Source organism: Podarcis vaucheri (assembly GCF_965113315.1).
Source record: "Podarcis vaucheri genome assembly, chromosome: 5".
Lineage (NCBI taxonomy): Eukaryota > Metazoa > Chordata > Lepidosauria > Squamata > Lacertidae > Podarcis > Podarcis vaucheri.
In genome coordinates this window covers 101,458,515-101,479,982 of record NC_138763.1, presented here as the reverse complement: position 1 = coordinate 101,479,982, position 21,468 = coordinate 101,458,515, and the positions used below count along the sequence as shown (strand labels likewise).

Below are 21,468 nucleotides of genomic sequence, written 5' to 3'. Positions count from 1 at the left end.
CATCAAATGCCAACAGTGTCCTTCAGCTCTCTATATTGGACAAACAGGCCAAACCTTACGCCAAAGAATAAACGGACATAAATCTGACATCAAGAATCACAAAACAGAGAAACCAGTAGGAGAACACTTCAATCTCCCAGGACATTCTATACAAGATCTCAAAGTAGCTGTTTTACTACAAAGGAATTTCAGAAATAGACTGGAAAGAGAAGCTGCTGAATTGCAACTCATTACCAAACTTAAAACCATGGAGAGACCTGGTCTGAACAGAGACATTGGATTCTTATCTCATTATACATGACTAAGCCATTTTTCACCTTCTCACCCCTTGCCTTTTCCTGTAAGACCTATTGCAGTCGTTAAGAGTCGTCAACAGGCTCATCTCAGCTATCTGCCAATCTCCCATTCCCACCACCCTTCTGAGTAATACCCCTCCCCACCTTCTCACTATATAGAAGGATCTGGCAACTTCTGTTTCAGTGTATCTGAAGAAGTGTGCATGCACACGAAAGCTCATACCAAGAACTAACTTAGTTGGTCTTTAAGGTGCTACTGGAAGGATTTTTTTTATGTTGCATCCGGACTTCCCTGCTGACAGGGCTCAATGTCCGCGATAAAACCCTGAAATGAACATCTATTTTCTCCCAGTCAGGGTTATGGTCAGAAGGGGCAAAGACAGTTGCCCGCTGCCGCCCGTTGGAGGAGAACGCGCTTCTGCTTTAAAGCTCCACTCGGGCCAGGCTGCTTGGCTTCTGCCCATCACTTCGCTGGGTCCTGGGAACGACGCCCGGACTCGGCTGCAGGTGAGTCAGGCGGCGGGAGGCGGGTCTCTTCCGACGCTGCCATTCTCTTGGCGGCGCCCGGACAGGACTGCCTTTCGGGCTCGACCAGGGCCGAGCCACCCCCCGCGGAAGAAGCGCGCCCCGTTGCTGCGCTCCGGGTTTCGCCCGCGTCCTTCGCTGGCGCGCAGCCCAAGGAAGCCGCCGCCGCCGCCGGGGCCCTTTAAGAGCCGCGCGCCCGCCCGCCCAGCCGGCCTGGCGGAAGGAAGGGCTGCGCCCGGAGGAGGAGGAGGAGACGGAGCCGCCGCCGCCTTAGCAGCATGGAGGGCGACTGCGCCGACGACTACAAGGCGTTCGTGTCCCTGCACGGGCCGGCGCTGCGCGCCTCGGCGGTGCCGCCCCGCTACTGGCAGAGCCTGTGGCGCAAACTGGAGAGCGAGGTGGGCGCCGCCGCGGACGGGGCAGCGCGCGCCGGGAAGGCTTTGGCGCAGCCTGGGGGGGGGGTCCTCCCGGGGCGGAGGCTGGATCCGGCCCCCGGCGCCCTTTCCGCGCGGGAGCTGAGCCCGCATCCAAGGCGGCAGGCCGGGCTCCGCGCCCCCGGCAGTCCTTCCAGGGCCTGGCCGGGTCCTGGGGAAGCGCCTTCCATAGCCCGGCCGAGCTGCTTCATTGCATGACCCCCAGACAGGGAGGAAAACGATGTTCCCACCCTCTCTTCCCACGCCCTGCATGGTTTTGTGAACTCCTATCATGGAGCCTCTGGCTCACTTTCTCTGCAACTAAAAAGTCCGAAACGCTGCACAGCCAGATTTGGGGAATATGGCAGCAAGGACAAAATCTGGCCACTCTCCCCCCCCCCCCCCATTTTAAAATTTTATTTTCCTTTTGGTACAGTTTCCTTTTATGGGTTTTCTCAGTAGGTACTGTACCTGCATAAATACAGAGTGAAACCAACTGCACCACCCTAAATCTGGCACTGAATCCTGCAACCTTTCTTCATAGGGGAGTTGCTTAGCTGGGAGTAATTTGAGGAGGACCTGTTTCTCTCACTTGCGACTGCTTCAGCCTAAAGGATCATGGTGAACGACTAAGCCAGATTTTGGGAGTAAGCATAATTGATTTGAAATTGGTTACTTCTAAGGGAGGATGGGGACGCAGGTGGCGCTGTGGGTTAAACCACAGAGTCTAGGACTTGCCGATCAGAAGGTCGGCGGTTCGAATCCTCGTGACGGCGTGAGCTCCCGTTGCTTGGTCAACCTAGCAGTTCGAAAGCACATCAGTGCAAGTAGATAAATAGGTACCGCTCGAGCGGGAAGGTAAATGGCGTTTCCGTGCGCTGCTCTGATTCACCAGAAGTGGCTTAGTCATGCTGGCCACATGACCCGGAAGCTGTATGCCGGCTCCCTTGGCCAATAAAGCGAGATGAGCGCCGCAACCCCAGAGTCTGCCATGACTGGACCTAATGGTCAGGGGTCCCTTTACCTTTAAGGGAGGATGCTTTGGGCTGAAATGCTAACCGTGCCCCCCTAGTTGTAAGACCCATTGAATTCAACAGGGTCTTAGGTGAGTGTTGTTGTGTTGCTTCCTTAGTAATTGGTTTTAGAATCGAAGGCTTGTTTGATCTTGCCCGTTCTGGTTTTCAAAAGAAGACTGAGAGTTGAAAGTGAGTTTGATGAAGGGGTGAGATTCCCTACCAAGTTTTTTGAGCGGTTATTGGTAATTAACTTGGGCGGGGGGGGGGGCTGTTCTGAAAGTGGCTTGTGTTTTTCTTTGTGGAGGTGGCTTAATTTTGTTCCCTGGTTCTAAATGCTGCGTTTAGATGTATGTCTCTTTGACGGAACTGATGAGAGGAGCAAAGAGGAGGCATTAATTCCAGTTAGGAATCATGTTGGCAGTGGAATAGAAACTTGATACCTGTGTTTATGGACAAGTGATGTCCATGTTTTTTAACCGCATTGTGAAGGCTTTAGGTAATTATGATAAAAATATAGTGGTGTTCAGCAGCTCTGTTTGGAAGTACAAAGCAATTGTGCTTGTGCAAAACATGTGAAATCGGAGGGAGAATGAGAAAGAAACTAGTCCAAGAGCAGACGTGACAAAGAATTTTAAATCCCATCTGCAGAAAACTTGTTCGACTCTCTACTTTCACAGTTAACAATTCTTTCAAACACTACCGTGTTTTGAAATCAAGCGGTAAGTGTAATACTAAACATCCAGCATTTTGGCATTGTCTCAGTTAAGATGTGCAATCAGCCAGGGATTGCCAGCCTTTGGGGACCTGTGGGCACATTTGCAAGCTGGAGAAACTGTCACAACCCCCTCCACAAAGCACGCACTGCGTCCTGTGCTATTGGCTACAGTAGAATGAACGCATTTTCCTTGCCAAATTTCAGCAGGCAGGGCACCAGGAAAGGCCACTGTGAGTGAGTAGGTGACCATGGCTGTTAATTTGACAATCCCTGCCATCAACCATGGTTAAGGTAGATTAGGCTGCCATTGCCTGAGTGTCAACAATGGCTTGCCGCCCTAGAGCTACACGGCTAAAGCATGAATTGGAATGAAGCAATTTAGAAAGCTGTGGCTTATGTTGATTGTGGTTTGACTATGGGCTATTGCTGCTCTGTCACTGGACTGTGTGCTGCTTGCTGCCTGCTGCCCAGGAGGACTCCCCTGAGTGAGTGCTTGAGGGCCCTGCTTTTGCCACTTACCATCTGGCTTGGGGCGGGGCCTGAAACCTCACAAGGACTGTGTGCTGCTTGCTGCCTGCTGCCCAGGAGGACTCCCCTGAGTGAGTGCTTGAGGGCCCTGCTCTTGCCACCTACCATCTGGCTTGGGGCGGGGCCTTTGGCCTCATAAGGACTGTGTGCTGCTTGCAGCCTGCTGCCCAGGAAGACTCCCTGAGTGAGTGCTTGAGGGCCCTGCTCTTGCCACTTACCATCTGGCCTGGGGCGGGGCCTGAAACCTCACAAGGACTGTGTGCTGCTTGCTGCCTGCTGCCCAGGAGGACTCCCCTGAGTGAGTGCTTGAGGGCCCTGCTCTTGCCACTTACCATCTGGCCTGGGGCGGGGCCTGAAACCTCACAAGGACTGTGTGCTGCTTGCTGCCTGCTGCCCAGGAGGACTCCCCTGAGTGAGTGCTTGAGGGCCCTGCTCTTGCCACTTACCATCTGGCCTGGGGCGGGGCCTGAAACCTCACAAGGACTGTGTGCTGCTTGCTGCCTGCTGCCCAGGAGGACTCCCCTGAGTGAGTGCTTGAGGGCCCTGCTCTTGCCACCTACCATCTGGCTTGGGGCGGGGCCTTTGGCCTCATAAGGACTGTGTGCTGCTTGCTGCCTGCTGCCCAGGAGGACTCCCCTGAGTGAGTGCTTGAGGGCCCTGCTTTTGCCACTTACCATCTGGCTTGGGGCGGGGCCTGAAACCTCACAAGGACTGTGTGCTGCTTGCTGCCTGCTGCCCAGGAGGACTCCCCTGAGTGAGTGCTTGAGGGCCCTGCTCTTGCCACTTACCATCTGGCCTGGGGCGGGGCCTGAAACCTCACAAGGACTGTGTGCTGCTTGCTGCCTGCTGCCCAGGAGGACTCCCCTGAGTGAGTGCTTGAGGGCCCTGCTCTTGCCACCTACCATCTGGCTTGGGGCGGGGCCTTTGGCCTCATAAGGACTGTGTGCTGCTTGCTGCCTGCTGCCCAGGAGGACTCCCCTGAGTGAGTGCTTGAGGGCCCTGCTCTTGCCACTTCCCATCTGGCCTGGGGCGGGGCCTGGGGCCTCATAAGGACTGCGTGCTGCTTGCTGCCTGCTGCCCAGGAGGACTCCCCTGAGTGAGTGCTTGAGGGCCCTGCTCTTGCCACTTCCCATCTGGCCTGGGGCGGGGCCTGGGGCCTCATAAGGACTGCGTGCTGCTTGCGGCCTGCTGCCCAGGAGGACTCCCCTGAGTGAGTGCTGGAGGGCCCTGCTCTTGCCACTTACCATCTGGCTTGGGGCAGGGCCTGGGGCCTCACAAGGACTGCGTGCTGCTTGCTGCCTGCTGCCCAGGAGGACTCCCCTGAGTGAGTGCTTGAGGGCCCTGCTCTTGCCACTTACCATCTGGCTTGGGGCAGGGCCTGGGGCCTCACAAGGACTGCGTGCTGCTTGCTGCCTGCTGCCCAGGAGGACTCCCCTGAGTGAGTGCTTGAGGGCCCTGCTCTTGCCACTTACCATCTGGCTTGGGGCGGGGCCTGGGGCCTCATAAGGACTGTGTGCTGCTTGCAGCCTGCTGCCCAGGAAGGCTCCCTGAGTGAGTGCTTGAGGGCCCTGCTCCTTCCTGCCACTTACCATCTGGCCTGGGGCGGGGCCTGGGGCCTCATAAGGACTGTGTGCTGCTTGCGGCCTGCTGCCCAGGAGGACTCCCCTGAGTGAGTGCCTGAGGGCCCTGCTCCTTCCTGCCACCTACCATCTGGCTTGGGGCGGGGCCTTTGGCCTCATAAGGACTGTGTGCTGCTTGCTGCCTGCTGCCCAGGAAGACTCCCTGAGTGAGTGCTTGAGGGCCCTGCTCCTTCCTGCCACTTACCATCTGGCTTGGGGCGGGGCCTGGGGCCTCACAAGGACTGCGTGCTGCTTGCTGCCTGCTGCCCAGGAGGACTCCCCTGAGTGAGTGCCTGAGGGCCCTGCTCTTGCCACTTACCATCTGGCTTGGGGCGGGGCCTGGGGCCTCATAAGGACTGTGTGCTGCTTGCGGCCTGCTGCCCAGGAGGACTCCCCTGAGTGAGTGCTTGAGGGCCCTGCTCTTGCCACTTCCCATCTGGCCTGGGGCGGGGCCTGGGGCCTCATAAGGACTGTGTGCTGCTTGCGGCCTGCTGCCCAGGAAGGCTCCCTGAGTGAGTGCTTGAGGGCCCTGCTCTTGCCACCTACCATCTGGCTTGGGGCAGGGCCTGGGGCCTCATAAGGACTGTGTGCTGCTTGCGGCCTGCTGCCCAGGAGGACTCCCCTGAGTGAGTGCTTGAGGGCCCTGCTCTTGCCACTTACCATCTGGCCTGGGGCGGGGCCTGGGGCCTCATAAGGACTGTGTGCTGCTTGCGGCCTGCTGCCCAGGAAGGCTCCCTGAGTGAGTGCTTGAGGGCCCTGCTCCTCCCTGCCACTTACCACCTGGCCCAGGGCGGGGCCTGACAGGCCTCACTAGGACAGTTGTTACTGCCGGAGAGGCACAGAGTGTTTTTAAAATGTTTTATAAAAAAAATTTTCTGGATTTTTTGTATGTGGGGGGTGGGATTGATGTTTGGTTGGGCTTGGGGAATTATTATTTTTTTATTTTGATGTTTTTGTAATTTTTATATTTTTTGTTTGTATTGTTGTATTGGTTTTGTTTGTTTGTTTAAGGTGTTATTTTGTTTTTAGGGGGAGGGGTCAGGGCTGCCGGGGAGTGGGCCCCAGCCCACAAAATGGCTGGGGCATGTTCCACAGGGGGGGATGCACTGGGACAACCGATCTCAGTGATCACGGGTAGGAGGAGGAGTTACGCTAAGACCAGACCATGTCATTACAGAGGAGGCAGGTTTAGTCGTTGTCTGAGGACTATCCCTGCCTCCGGGTCTGGTCCTGTCCGGACGGATACTAGAATCAGCAAGGGATACCCACATAGCCTGAAGGTGCTGCTGTGCAATGGCAGGTCAATGATTCAGAAGACCACTGCCATCCATGACTTGATCATGGATGGAGGATTTGACCTGGCATGTGTAACAGAGACTTGGTTGGATGAAGCAGATGGGCCTGTTCTTGCCGCTGCTTGTCCACCAGGTTTCTCTTACGCACAGCAACCCAGGTCATGTGGGCGGGGAGGGGGGGTTGCAGTGATTTTTAGGAAGTCATTAGTTTGCACCAGGCGTCCTATTGGGAAGACCCAGTTTTCTGAGTGCATGTTCTGGAAGTTGGGCAATAGGGGCAGTACAGGATTCCTTTTGGTGTACCGACCTCCCCGCTGCGCCAAGGATTCCCTGCCCGAGCTGCTTCAGGTCGTGGCGGATGTTCTCCTGGAGACACCTAGCTTGGTCGTCCTAGGGGATTTTAACATTCATGCCGACACGACCTTACAAGGGGCCGCTCGGGACTTCGTGGAAAGCATGGCCTCCATGGGGCTGTCCCTGAATAAGTCTGGCCCAACCCATAGCCGTGGACATGCCTTGGACCTGGTGTTTACCTCTATAGATGTTGGTGATCTGACACTAAGTAAAAGCGAAACGAAAGAAGTGCCATGGTCAGATCACTTCCTGGTGCAACTGGACTTCTCTGCGACCCATCCCCTCTGCAGGGAGGTGGGACCAATTCGGATGGTCCGCCCCCGCCACTTAATGGATCCAAATGGTTTCCAGAGAGTGGTAGGGGATGCTTTATCCCATGTTGATGGCCTTTCAGCTGATTCCCTGGTGGCCCGCTGGAATGTGGAGTTAACCAGGGCTATTGACTGTTTGGCTCCGAAGCGCCCTCTCCGATTGCATGGAGCCCGGACAGCCCCGTGGTTTTCCACGGATCTGAGGGCAATGAAACAATCGTTGAGACGGCTAGAGCGCCGGTGGCGGAGAACTCATTCCGAATCTGACCGGACACAGGTTAGAGCTCAACGTCGAGCCTACCAAGTGGCGATAGCGACGGCGAAGAAGAATTTCTTCACCGCCTCTATTGCATCTGCAGAAAACAGCAGCAGGAGACTTTTTCAGGTGGTTCACAATTTAGCGGAACCACCTGCAACATCGGGGCCCAGTACGGGCCACATGTTCTCCTGCAATGATTTTGCAAAGTTTTTTGCAGATAAAACCGCTCAGATTCGGGAAGAAGTAGACTCCACCGTGGGAGCAGGGCCGGGGCGGGAGAGTGCAAGAGTTCTGTCTGGCCAAGTTGAGTGGGATCAATTCCAATCTGTTGCCTCCGAGGATGTGGACAGGCTGCTTGGACGAGTGAAACCAACCACCTGTCTCCTGGATCCTTGCCCATCCTGGCTAATAAAAGCAAGCCGGGAAGGGCTGGGCGATGGGCTTCGTGGGGTGGTGAATGCTTCCCTCCGTGAGGGGGCCTTCCCAGACCCGCTGAAAGAGGCGGTTATTAAACCGCTTCTTAAAAAACCATCTCTAGATGCGGCCACGATGGCCAACTATCGCCCAGTCTCAAATCTTCCATTCCTGGGCAAGGTGATTGAGCGAGCGGTTGCCGAACAACTCCAGGCACGCCTGGAAGAAGCGGACCATTTGGATCCCTTCCAGTCGGGATTCAGGCCTCATCATGGGACTGAAACTGCCTTGGTCGCACTGGTTGATGATCTCCGGCGGGCTAGGGACAAAGGTGAGAGCTGTTTCCTAGTTCTGCTGGATCTCTCAGCGGCGTTCGATACCATCGACCATAGCATCCTTCTGGACCGTCTTGAGGGGCTGGGAGCTGGGGGCACTGTTATACAGTGGTTCCGCTCCTTCCTCCTGGGCCGTGTTCAGAAAGTGGTGGTGGGGGATGAGTGTTCAGACCCCTGGGCTCTCACTTGTGGGGTGCCTCAGGGCTCTGTCCTCTCCCCCATGCTTTTCAACATCTACATGCGGCCGCTGGGAGAGATCATCAGGAGGTTTGGGCTGGGTGTTCATCAGTATGCGGATGATACCCAGCTCTACCTCTCTTTTAAATCAGAACCAGTGAAGGCGGTGAAGGTCCTGTGTGAGTGTCTGGAGGCGGTTGGAGGATGGATGGCGGCTAACAGATTGAGGTTGAATCCTGACAAGACAGAAGTACTGTTCTTGGGGGACAGAAGGCGGGCAGGTGTGGAGGATTCCCTGGTCCTGAATGGGGTAACTGTGCCCCTGAAGGACCAGGTGCGCAGCCTGGGAGTCATTTTGGACTCACAGCTGTCCATGGAGGCACAGGTCAAATCTGTGTCCAGGGCAGCTGTTTACCAGCTCCATCTGGTACGTAGGCTGAGACCCTATCTGCCTGCGGACTGTCTCGCGAGAGTGGTGCATGCTCTGGTTATCTCCCGCTTGGACTACTGCAATGCACTCTACGTGGGGCTACCTTTGAAGGTGACTCGGAAACTACAACTAATCCAGAATGCGGCAGCTAGACTGGTGACTGGGAGCGGCCGCCGAGACCATATAACACCGGTCTTGAAAGACCTGCATTGGCTCCCAGTACGTTTCCGAGCACAATTCAAAGTGTTGGTGCTGACCTTTAAAGCCCTAAACGGCCTCGGTCCAGTATACCTGAAGGAGCGTCTCCACCCCCATCATTCTGCCCGGACGCTGAGGTCCAGCGCCGAGGGCCTTCTGGCGGTTCCCTCATTGCGAGAAGCAAAGCTACAGGGAACCAGGCAGAGGGCCTTCTCGGTAGTGGCGCCGGCCCTGTGGAACACCCTTCCAGCAGATGTCAAGGCGATAAACAACTACCTGACATTCAGGAGACATCTTAAGGCAGCCCTGTTCAGGGAAGTTTTTAACGTGTGATATTTTATTGTATTTTTGGTTTTTATGGAAGCCGCCCAGAGTGGCTGGGGAGGCCCAGCCAGATGGGCGGGGTATAAATAATAAATTATTATTATTATTATTATTATTAGTCTGGGTTCTTTTAAGATCCATTTTATATAAAGAGATCATGAAGTTTGTATAGGGGGGGCCAATACTGTATAGTCCATGTAGGCTTGTGTTGCCCCCTTAGCAGCAGAAGAAGAAAGTATGACGTTATATCTACTAGTTGTCCCAGTTTGCAGGGACCTCTGCCAGTGCAACAGGACTGCCCCCCCCCCCAATGCTCGGGGTGGTTGAAGCCTCATAACAGATCTGAGAGGGCATAGGAAATTCTGTTCTGGGTACAACCCATGGATTCTGCTTTTGTTTTTAACCTATACTTGGTTGTTCTTGTCCTGTTTTAACAAGTACTGTATTTTAGTTGTTTTTAAGGGCATGTTTGTTAATCACCTTGGGATATATATGTGGAAGGCAATTCACACATGAATGAATAATAATACATGAAATGTGAGTTACTTTGCATAACCTGCCCCACCCAGTTCCTGTACCGCCCCCAGTGAAACAAGAATGAAAAACATGTTTGTTGTAGGCTTAGGTTCTTAATTTGCTTTTCTTGCTTTCCATTATTCCCCATTCAGTTATTTCCTGCTTTATCCCAGTGTGTGTCATTGCCATGCATAGCTTATATAAATACCTTTTTGTCTGTACTTGTAAAAGCAAATCTGAGCAGTGATTTTTTTCTGCTCCATGAGTTAATGTTTTTCACTTCGTTTATAACCTGTGGACTTTTCCATCTTACTGCGATGAATTCAAAAGAGCAGTTTGACTCTTTCATGGTTCTGTAGTGGCCTAGCTTGCTTTTTAAATTGCTCCGTGTCCAACAGAATTTACCTTCTGCCTCTCCAAATACAGTGAAAGGAAAACTTCCTCCAGAGTGGAAGACTCAAGACAATGGTGTTTTGTTTTCAACATTTCTACCTTGACGAGTTTAAGGAACTGCTCAGTATTGCAGATGATTTTTGGTGGGAATGTTGGAGTTGAGCGCTCAGTTTACATGGGGCACTGGGCATGCCAGTTAGACATTGCTCCAGAATGCTTCTGATACTCTCTGCAGCTTTACACTGTATCTGGGAATTGGTGATAAAGAACAAGATGATTTTCAGATAGGGGCAGCCAAGGTTCTCCTGATCTTTTCACTGAAAAATACCCAATAGCTTCTAGGGAACACAGGACACGGTTTGAAAATCACTGCTCTGTGGTGGATTTAACTTCCTTTTAAAAATTCAGGAGGGGGCACACACTTGCAGTCAGCCAAGGGAAACCTTTCAAATAAAGATGCAAAACAAGAAATGTGGACGTCACTGCACATGTATCCTTATTTTCTATTCTTTGGCATGTTTTTACCATTGCATTTTTTAAAAAAATGCTTTTGCAATCCAATGCCAACTCTTTCTAAACAATTCAACAATAGTAAGTTGCTTCTGGGGTGACAGCTGGTTTGAGAATAGCGCATCCCCTTTAAACTGCTGATAATCATTTTTGACCTTCCCATTAAGTGTATATATCTGAACAGTAGGACTGTTTGCATGAGGGTTGGTTTCATATGATCAAAATGGTAGTTCTGAAAAGCAAGAAGAGTACTTTGCCATATTGGAAGCACGGTGCAATGTCAGGGACAGAATCCCACTTCTTGAGCTAGCACCAGGAACCAAGTGACCAGGTTTTCTGCTAAGGCCAGCTTTAATCGGTGAATCCCTGAGAAAGGCCATTCTAACGTGACTGCTGGCCATAGTTTTTTGTAATAAAACATGTTTTAACTTTTTTAAAAAATGCTGCCCTGTTAATTGACCAATCCACAGATCGCTGCAGCCCTTCTGAGTAATCAGGTTATTTTGTTAGTTTTCTGTTACATGCCAGCACTTTGGTTTTATTGCTTGGCTTCCTCTTTTATGGTGGATTACTAAGTCGGTCTGCAGGTTGACACTTGATTTGCAACCTGAGAGCTGTAAGTGAATTCAAGGCTGATGGGAAGCTGGCACAAATGAATGTGTTTTCATGTCTCCTGCATGTATGTTTTTCATCTCCTATTGGAGTTAAAAGTGATACAGTCATACCTCAGGATGAATATGCTTTGGGTCAGGCAAATTTGGGTTGCGCTCCGTGGCAACCTGGAAGTAACAGAGTGCATTACTTCCGGGTTTCGCAGTGCACGCATGCGCAGACCGTCAAAATGACGTCATGCGCAGAAGCGCCGAAACGTGACATGTGCAGACGCGCTGACACAGGTTACATTCGCTTCGGGACGCGAACAGGGCTCTGGAACGGATCCCGTTCACATCCCAACGCACCACTGTATTGTCCTGCCATTGTGGATGAGATAGCTTCTCAGTGGAGAGTGAACTAAATGGCAGAGATTGAATAACACAGCTGAAACTTCCTGCTGTTGAAGCGTGAACAAAATTAGTATTATTTTAAAAAACAGTGTTTTCAGAGATTTGTGACAAGTTCTAGGTGCTAAGAATGATCCCTGTGTTGCCTCACTAATATCTAAGACAAGCGCTTGTGTATTCAGTGTTGGTGTGGTATATTAAATAAGGAGCATGCAAGTTGCATGTAAATGGCCGAAACCGTTCTCTAAGCCCCAATAGCCACTTTTGGACGAAGGAAGTGGGACGGAAAAGGGTTCTTGCCATTCACCTGGCAGTTGCTTCTCCACCTTTACCAAGGCTCCAGCAGAACTTTTTGAATGTTGTGAAGGGAGGAGACTTGGGATGATTTGGAGCAGAGAAAGGACAAGTAAGAGCAGGTTTAAGTCCCTCTTGCTTCCCCTGATTCTCTACTCCAAATCCTCACCTCCCAAAGCAGCTCTTAAAAAAAAAAAAAAGAGGCCTAAGTTAAATATGCTTGAAAGGAACAAGTATTTAGCCCCAAAGAACAAGAATGAATAAATCTCTGAACCCTGAACTCTGGAGCCATTATTTTCTCAGCACCACCTGCAATGTACAGATAAGGATACTGACCATCCTTACTATGGGGTAGTGAAATACATTCCTAAATACAGGTGTCTCTCCGCTTACAGACTTAAACTCACTGCACTATGTAGTTCAGTGGAATTATATAGTGGTGAACTCCTACTTGATGCTTAACTTTCAAAGCGTTTTTTTAAATGCCATGCTCAGTCCGTTGGGTCTAGTTTAAGGCTTTGCCCCTTCATCCTTGTTTACAATTTCAGGTGTTTGATGCTGGAGAGTATTTTGGGATAATGCAAGTGGAGGAGGTGGAAGAGGAAGATGACGGCGATGAAGAACTTGAGGGAGAACTGAAAAAGAATTCAAATCCTGGAAATGAACTCTGCTACAAAGTGATAGTGACAAACGAAATGGGGCTTCAGGCGGCAAATTCTAACAGGTGAGTCATTATTCTGAAGCCGACTTAAATGTTGTGTTGCAGGGTGCCGTTATGCTCATGAGCTTTACAAAGTATGAGAAGATATGTCCCTGCCCTGAAGGGCTTGCAATATATGCCAGGCATAGGCAAACTCGACCCTCCAGATGTTTTGGGACTACAACTCCCATCATCCCTGACCACTGGTCCTGCTAGCTAGGGATCATGGGAGTTGTAGGCCAAAAACATCTGGAGGGCCGAGTTTGCCTATGCCTGATATATGGAGCAACACAAGCAAAACAGCAGAGCAAGAAGAGGCAACAGAAGGCGCACAGGTAGATCGTGCAGTTATTTAGTTACGTGTGCTTGGAGTTAGTTACAATATGGGGGATCCTGGGATGGTTCTGAAGGATCTACGGAGAAGGTCGGTTTTGAGGAGAGATTTGATGGAAGAAAAAGAGGTGCCTTCAGGTATTCTGGAAGGCAGTTCCAAGCATATGTAGCAGGAAGGGAGAAAGGAGAGAGGTTATTTTTGGGAAGCAAAAGGGCCCAATAAGGGCACTATATTGTGATACAAGAGGCCATGGAGGGTTTTGAAGGTAAATATAAGACACCTGTCAGGATCCGGCAGCAGACAGGAGAGTTATGGATGAATGTTGCATGGCCAAAGCAGCAAGAAAGATGAATGGTTTTGGCAGGAGAGCACTGATGGCATCAAAGATGGCAAGGTGGAATGGGAGAGGGGGGAGGTGGCAGTAGATGCAGTAAGAGGTGACCATGGCGTCGGCAGTTTTAATTTGGACTGTTATTAGGGCAGAGTTTTAGAATGTCTTGTCTATAGTCCTCATCATGAACTGCTTGCATCATCATGTGTACCTGTGTTCTGTGTTTTGCTCTTAACCTGGCCTGTCTTGCCTTCAAAGCATTTTTCTCATTGACCATGCCTGGACATACCGCGTTGAACATGCCCGCCAGCAGCTTCTGCAGGTCCCTAGTCTGCTTCACAGAATGGCCAACCTGATGGGAATAGACTTCCATGGAGAAGTGCCAGATGAGAGAGCTGTCACTCAGGTCTTGGAGGAAATGTGGAAATACAACCAGACCTATCAGCTGTCACATGGGGTATGGCCCTAGTAGGAAAGCTGAAACTCACACGGGGGTCTAGCTATAAAATTAAGAGACTGTGAAGAACAAGCTTTTAAAAGCATTTCCCGGGTGCAAATGAATGACACGACATCACAGGCACGGATTTAGCACTTTCTGCTTCTGCTTAATTTGTTGAAATGGAGAACTAGTTGGGTATCATCTGCTTATTAAAGACACCCCACCCCAAACCTCTGAACAACCTCACTCAGCCTTTCATGTAGATATAAATAACATGGGGCAACACCAGAGACTGTGAGACTCCATAGCGTAACTGCCAAGGAGTCGAGCAGCAGTCCTGCAGAAACACCCCCCAAAGTTAGATGTTACAGTCATTCTTATAAGACATGACTGAGTTTGTTCTTCTTCTTCAGACTGCAGAGGAGAAGGTCCCTGTATGGTACATTATGGATGAATTTGGATCCCGAATCCAGCATTCAGATGATCCCACTTTTGCAACAGCCCCCTTATTTTACATGCGGCAACAAATTGCCTATACGGTTCTCTGGCCCTTAAGGGACCTTGAGACTGGAGGTAAGTGTATCTGTCCACTAGGTGTGCTATCTGGGTAAGTCAGTGTTCTCTTTGCCTATAAGACTTCCGTGCAAGACGCTTCTGCACTGTTGTTTTTTAAGAGCAGAGGGTGAGGAAAAGGATCCGGCGACTGTGCCAAATCCTGAATGGTCCTGAATGGGGTAACTGTGCCCCTGAAGGACCAGGTGCGCAGCCTGGGAGTCATTTTGGACTCACAGCTGTCCATGGAGGCACAGGTCAAATCTGTGTCCAGGGCAGCTGTTTACCAGCTCCATCTGGTACGTAGGCTGAGACCCTATCTGCCTGCAGACTGTCTCGCCAGAGTGGTGCATGCTCTGGTTATCTCCCGATTGGACTACTGCAATGCACTCTACGTGGGGCTACCTTTGAAGGTGACTCGGAAACTACAATTAATCCAGAATGCGGCAGCTAGACTGGTGACTGGGGGCAGCCGCTGAGACCACATAACACCGGTCTTGAAAGACCTACATTGGCTCCCAGTACGTTTCCGAGCACAATTCAAAGTGTTGGTGCTGACCTGGCCTCGGTCCAGTATACCTGAATGAGCGTCTCCACCCCAATCATTCTGCCCGGACGCTGAGGTCCAGCGCTGAGGGCCTTCTGGCAGTTCCCTCATTGCGAGAAGGAAAGCTACAGGGAACCAGGCAGAGGGCCTTCTCGGTAGTGGCGCCCGCCCTGTGGAACGCCCTTCCAGCAGATGTCAAAGCGATAAACAACTACCTGACATTCAGAAGACATCTTAAGGCAGCCCTGTTCAGGGAAGTTTTTAACGTGTGATATTTTACTGCATTTTTGGTTTCTATGGAAGCCGCCCAGAGTGGCTGGGGAGGCCCAGCCAGATGGGCAGGGTATAAATAATAAATTATTATTATAAATTATTATTATCCTGAGCTTCCCCATGGACCACTTATCGGTGCAGCTACCCAACTCTCAGTTTCGTAACATTACCATGGCTTCAGGTGACCCAACTTCAAAGGAACTTCAGGCTGCGTTACGGAAGAAGATCCCTGCCAAAAATGGGACTCGTAGGCTCCCTTTTGGAAGAGATCTGCTGTTCTTGGGGAGCTGCTGACTGGGAATTCCCTAGTGTAGTTGATACCAGCAGAGTTTCCTATCAGTATTGATCAGTTGATGATTTCAGCAGGTGGCCCTGACTTGGGGAAAGCAGTCTTGCAAGCCAAATCAAGCCTACATTGGCCCAGTGACTGTTTCAGAGGACGGGTGAATTAGTAGTCGGGGCTGTGTTGTGATTTTTTGTTTGTTTTAAATGTATGGAAATTTTCTGCAACTTTTAATAATCTCCGTTTATGCATAGCTATTGCATATTCATATTGACGACACTGAGTTGATAACAAGTGTACAAAAAATACCTACAACTTTTCATTTTCTTACAGAGGAAGTGACCCGTGACTTTGCCTATGGGGAAACTGATCGCTTAATCAGGAGGTGTCGGCTGTTGCCATGGCTACCCAGTGATGTTTTGGAGATCAACTCTTTTACTGCAGAGCCATCAGATGATCACTACCAGGTACAGTTTTTTATCTTTAACCGGATTGGTTTGTTACAGAGAACTACTGTAACTTGCTATCGGTATCAACTATTTCTGTACTTATCTGTTATACACATAGGCTCCATTACTACTCACCAGAAGTAAAATTAAAATATTGGGGACTAAGGCCGGTCTCCAGACCATAGTTATATCGGCCACGAAGGGGGGAGCAGGAAAAAACTTAAACACGTAGCAGAGATTCAAAAAAATAGACCAGAGGCAATTGTACTTTATCCATCAGAGTTTTTACTTGCTACTGAAGCCAAATGAGCATAATGGTCACAAATCCAGAACATAAGAAATCCAGTTGCAGCACTTACAATAAAACTTACAAACTTATAACAAGACTAAACCTTAACACTAGCATACAAAAAACAGAACACAAGAACAAAGAGAGATAAAGAGAGAGAGACCCAGACTCCTCCTGGCCTATTATAGGCAGCACGACCTTGACAGAAAGGATAACAAAGCCAGCTTAAACCAGCTGTATTCAGCTTCCCAGCAGAAATAACCCAAACAGAAACCTCCTTCCTGTTTCTTTCACATAGAAAGAAAACTTTCTTTCACAAAGAGAAGAAACCTTCTATATAACCCTCTTCAACTAATCAGAACAGGAAAGGTCTCTACACATCAGATCAATACTTTCTGTACTAAGAAATGCAAACTGACAAGTTAAGAGGTGGGGGGCTCACACGTCCCCTTCTGCACGGACTTATATGACGTAGCGTTATGCAGACGTGCGGTTTGTTTGCATCTGTTCTTAAATTCGTTTTAGATATTTTATTGCCCTGTGTTGTTTTTAGATCCCTTTTAATACTTCGAATGTGTTTTTATTTTATTTTTAGTGTGTGTGTTTTTAAGTACAGAGGTGTTTGCCTTCTTGTCTCTTTCAAAAGAAAGAAGGTGGGTGGTAAATTTAATAAAGGAATAATAAATAAATTGCATCTCCACTGGTGCTAATCCAGTTGTGTACGTTGTTGCGCCATACTCAGTGCAAACTACAGAAGGGAGAGGATTTGCAGAACACTCACTCTCCCAACCATTGTTCGGAGACCGCTAGCATCTTTATGCGCCCCCTCGCCCAGCTTGTCCGGAGTTTTGGGCTGGGCTGCCATCAGTATGCCGATGACACCCAACTCTATCTGTTGATGGATGGCCATCCTGACTCGGCCCCAGATACACTGACCAGATGTCTGGAAGCGGTGGCTGGATGGTTACGTGGGAGCCGGTTGAAGTTAAATCCTTCGAAGACAGAGGTCCTCTGGCTGGGACGGAGCGATATGGGATTGAGGGGGCAACTCCCGTCTCTTGCGGGGGTGCAATTAGTGCCAGCATCATCCGTGAAGAGCTTGGGTGTAATCTTCGATACCTCCCTCTCTATGGAGGCGCAGATTACAGCTATAACAAAGGCGGCATTTTTTCATCTCCGCCAGGCTAAGCAGTTGGCTCCTTATCTCTCTCGCCCTGACCTAGCCACTGTGATCCATGCGACGGTCACCTCCAGACTGGATTATTGTAACTCGCTCTACGTGGGGCTGCCCTTGAGACTGACCCAGAAACTCCAGCGGGTGCAGAATGCCGCAGCGAGACTCCTTACGGGGTCTTCGCTGCGAGATCATATCCATCCGGTGCTGTACCAGCTGCACTGGCTCCCGGTGGAGTACAGGATCAGGTTTAAGGTGCTGGTTTTAACCTTTAAAGCCCTATACGGCCTAGGACCCTCGTACCTACGGGACCGCCTCTCCTGGTATGTCCCACAGAGAAATTTACGGTCTGCAAATAAAAACACCCTAAAGATCCCAGGCCTCAGAGAGGTTAGGCTGGCCTCAACTAGAGCCAGGGCCTTCTCGGCCGCGGCTCCAAGCTGGTGGAACGCTCTGTCACAAGAGACTAGAGCCCTGCAGGACCTGGCATCCTTCCGCAGGGCCTGCAAGACAGAGCTGTTCCACCAGGCCTTTTGTCAGGGCGCAGCCTGACCCCCTCCTCTGGCAATCTGCACAAAAATTTGCTTGATGGTTGCCATTAATTTGATTTTAATTTGATTTAATTAATGTTATGATGAATGTTTTAGAATGTTGAACTATTTTTATTGTTGTTAGCCGCCCTGAGCCCGGCTTCGGCTGGGGAGGGCGGGATATAAATAAAATTTATTATTATTATTATTATTATTATAGGTGTAACAGCTTTATAGGTTCAGAAAAACGCTTGGGGGGGGGGATAGCTGCTGGGATGATATACTTCAGACAGCTGGTGTAGGATTGCATTTGTGTGTTGACTCCACACACAACGTCCTCGGTGCTCATTGAAAACTAGCGCAGGTCTGAGAGAATGTCTGGTTTAGTATTCATTCTTTATTCTGCTAGTTATCCATGTGCAGGGAGACATTTACATGAGAAAGCATTCAAATGTGTGGTTTCCCTACTTGGACCAATCCCGGAAGGGTTCTGAAGTTGTTATTGACTAATTGTTATTTAATACTCGGCATTTAAATCACAAAATGCTGACGTCCTTTCTCCCTAGGACTGGGGTGAGGCACCTGTAGGCCCCCCCCCAAAGTGGTTGAGCTCCAACTTCCATCAGCCGCAAACACAATTAAGAGTTGGGGATGACAGATGTTCAGCAACATCTGGAGGGCTGCAGGTTCACCACCCCAGTATTCCTGCCATAGAGGGTACCTAAACTTATTATAAAAAAATACAATACTAGGAAGAACGGGGGGGGGGGGAGAGAGACAGTAAAACTCAGGTTACAAAAGTGATTCCCAGGTAAGTATTTCAGTACAAAAATTAAAGCAGTAACGACAAGGAACTTGCTTCTGGTGTGAATGTTGACAGCAGGTTGTTCAAAGAAATTCATTGTCCATTTGTGGCCTATTTCATCTTTCTGTGATTTAGCTAGCTATATGTGTCAAATAAGAAACATTCCAAACATTCCAAAACATTTTTTTTAAATAGTGATGAAAATAACTTTCTTGAAGGGCTTCATGAAGTGCAAATTACTGCACTTGTTGTTTAGTCATGTCCGACTCTTCGTGATCCCATGGACCAGAGCACGCCAGGCACTCCTGTCTTCCACTGCCTCCCGCTGTTTGGTCAAACTCATGTTGGTAGCATTGAGAACACTGTCCAACCATCTCGTCCTCTGTCGTCCCCTTCTCCTTGTGCCCCCCATCTTTCCCAGCATCAGGGTCTTTTCCAGGGAGTCTTCTCTTCTCATGAGGTGGCCAAAGTATTGGAGCCTCAGCTTCAGGATCTGTCCTTCCAGTGAGCACTCAGGGCTGATTTCCTTCAGAATGGATAGGTTTGATCTTCTTACAGTCCATGGGACTCTCAAGTGTCTCCTCCAGCACCAAACTGCTAAATAATCCAAGCAAAATTTGTCTGACGGGTTTTTATACAGCTTGATAGAGTTGGAAGAGGGTGAATTGAGTGAGAGCAGAACTAGATGAACAAGGAATTTAACTGAGGTGTTATGTCAAAATTGATCTTTAATTGGGTTTTCTGACTTCTGCGCTTTGCTGCATTTCAGTAGGACTTACCTTCTGAGTCAACACATATATGTGAGAATCAGCCTGCAAATTGTCCTCACCACAATTGAAACTGTTGTGTCTTCTACAGTATAAATTATCTTCATAATGCTGGTGGTATTTTCTGTTTTAGGCCATCTTAAGTGAGAACAAGGAGACACTTCCTATTCCAATAAAGCTTCCTGTTTATGACAAAAACAAAATCTTCAAGTACGTATTTCCAAATGGTGTGTTTTGCAACAAACGTATGACTTCTGTGAGTGGTTTTTCAGCAGTGGAGAGTTAGCTCCATTTATTGTATACTGTGACATTTAGCCCTGGATTCTGCTGCTTATATAGGAGAAGTTCAGTGTGATGCAGAAAAGAGAGGAATAATGTTGCTTTCAAATAATTGTAGTGGATGACTTTGTGTAAAATTGTAGAGATTATAGGTTTTTAATGTGAATCTTCATGTCCAACCCTGGGGAGAATAATAACAAGAAGCTAATGCATTTTAAAGAGAGGCTATATCAGTAAGGAATAGTGTACTAGCAAGAGAACCATTTTAATTCTTGCAGTAAAAACAAGGGAGAAGATGAGTCATTGCAGAGAAAGGAAAACATTACTAAACCTGCAAAGTTCGGTGTGTTTGTTCTGCAGGAGGGTTGCCAATGTTTTGCTTCCTAGTTAACTGAAAAAACAGCAACAGTGAGAGAGCAGGTTTTTTGAATACACAGCTATGGGTGTTTGCCTCTAAGTAGAAATATAGTATGTTTGGATAGTGGCCTAGCAAGCCGCTGTTGTAGCATGCCAGAAGGTCTTTTTCCTTCACTCTGTTTGGAAATCTGTATTCCCTATTCACAGCTGTTAAGTGGTATGTGCTAGATTGAGTTAATGCAAATCCATCTCTCTTCTCTCCATCACACAGGCATTCTTGTACATTTTGAGGAAAAAGTGTGTTTGCCTATATGCATGTGTGTTTTTAAAAGACTGAGTACAGGTTTTTAGGTTTTAATGGAAAGATTTTTATAGAGGCATGACTGTATTCTTCTAAATAGACTAGAGACCTATTTGCACATTGCACTAAGTCATAATTTATTTTGAACAATGGCATTTTATTTTAGTTATGTTATGTTATGTTTTATGTTATGTTATGTTATGTTATGTTATGTTATGTTATGTTATGTTATGTTATGTTATGTTATTTATATACTGCCCTTCATCAAAGGATCCCTGGCGCTTCACAGAATAAAATGCAAGATAAAACACAAGTAAATAATTAAACCAAAACAACAAAAACAACCCCCCCTCCCACAGGTACATTTGTGTACATGCTTCCCAGGCCCTTGGGCAGCTTCCCCCGCCCCCATGGTTTGTCATATTGTCCAAAGTTAAGTTTGTTTGTTTGTTTGTTTGTAACAAACCCCAAGAAGGGAAACAGAAATAGGCCATGGCTTCTTATCGTGCTATAAAGAACACTTGGGGGACAACACATTCATGATGAAGTCATGTTTAAAACAAACTAAATCTAGTGAACTTTCCTTGTTTTGATGATGTGATATTGTGAGCAATGTGATCTCATGTTAAATTTCCAGTAACATATTTCTGCTACTCAATGAAGGTGGTGCTTATATCTTACTGGGTCCTCAGCGATTCCAAACACAGCGATTCCAAAAGTGACTTTTAGGTTTATTTAAATAAGCAGCTACCTTTCAGATAAGAATTTTTTTGAACGGTATTATCTAGGTACAACTGACAGGTGTTGTTGCTTTCATATTATCCCAGCACATATTATGCCCCAACTTTTTAAAATTGGTTTAACATCTTGCCTAATAAAGAGTTCCGGGGAACACAAAAGCTTGCTTGCTCTTTTGTGACATTTTGGTTAGTCTCTACCCCTTACTGTGGGTTTTGCATCCAGGTAGGGTAATGGTGAATTTTGAAATCGTGGTTTTTTTTTTTTGTGTGTGTGTGTGTATGGATACTGGTGATTTTTTATTGCTGTTTTAAATTGATAGTGTTGTATATTTGATTCTCATAATGATAAAGGTTGGCATATAGCTGTGTCAATAAATATGTTTCTATAATTGTCT

General features: G+C 48.7%; 1 protein-coding gene across 2 annotated transcripts in view; it reads left to right on the top strand.

The window, feature by feature from the left end:
* The first annotated feature begins 1,053 nt into the window (after positions 1-1,053).
* The window catches only part of TTLL12 (tubulin tyrosine ligase like 12), a 28,150-nt gene continuing 7,735 nt past the window's right edge, over positions 1,054-21,468 (top strand). Inside the window, exons 1-6 of one of the 2 annotated variants that reach the window (XM_082223130.1) lie at positions 1,054-1,219; positions 12,472-12,647; positions 13,547-13,745; positions 14,141-14,300; positions 15,716-15,849; positions 19,530-19,606. In XM_082223130.1, coding sequence (XP_082079256.1) covers positions 1,100-1,219; positions 12,472-12,647; positions 13,547-13,745; positions 14,141-14,300; positions 15,716-15,849; positions 19,530-19,606 — 866 coding nt within the window. In that variant the 5' untranslated portion in view covers positions 1,054-1,099. Of the gene's footprint in view, positions 1,220-1,722; positions 1,882-12,471; positions 12,648-13,546; positions 13,746-14,140; positions 14,301-15,715; positions 15,850-19,529; positions 19,607-21,468 lie in introns of those variants that run through there. The other variant, XM_082223131.1, reaches the window with a different exon arrangement.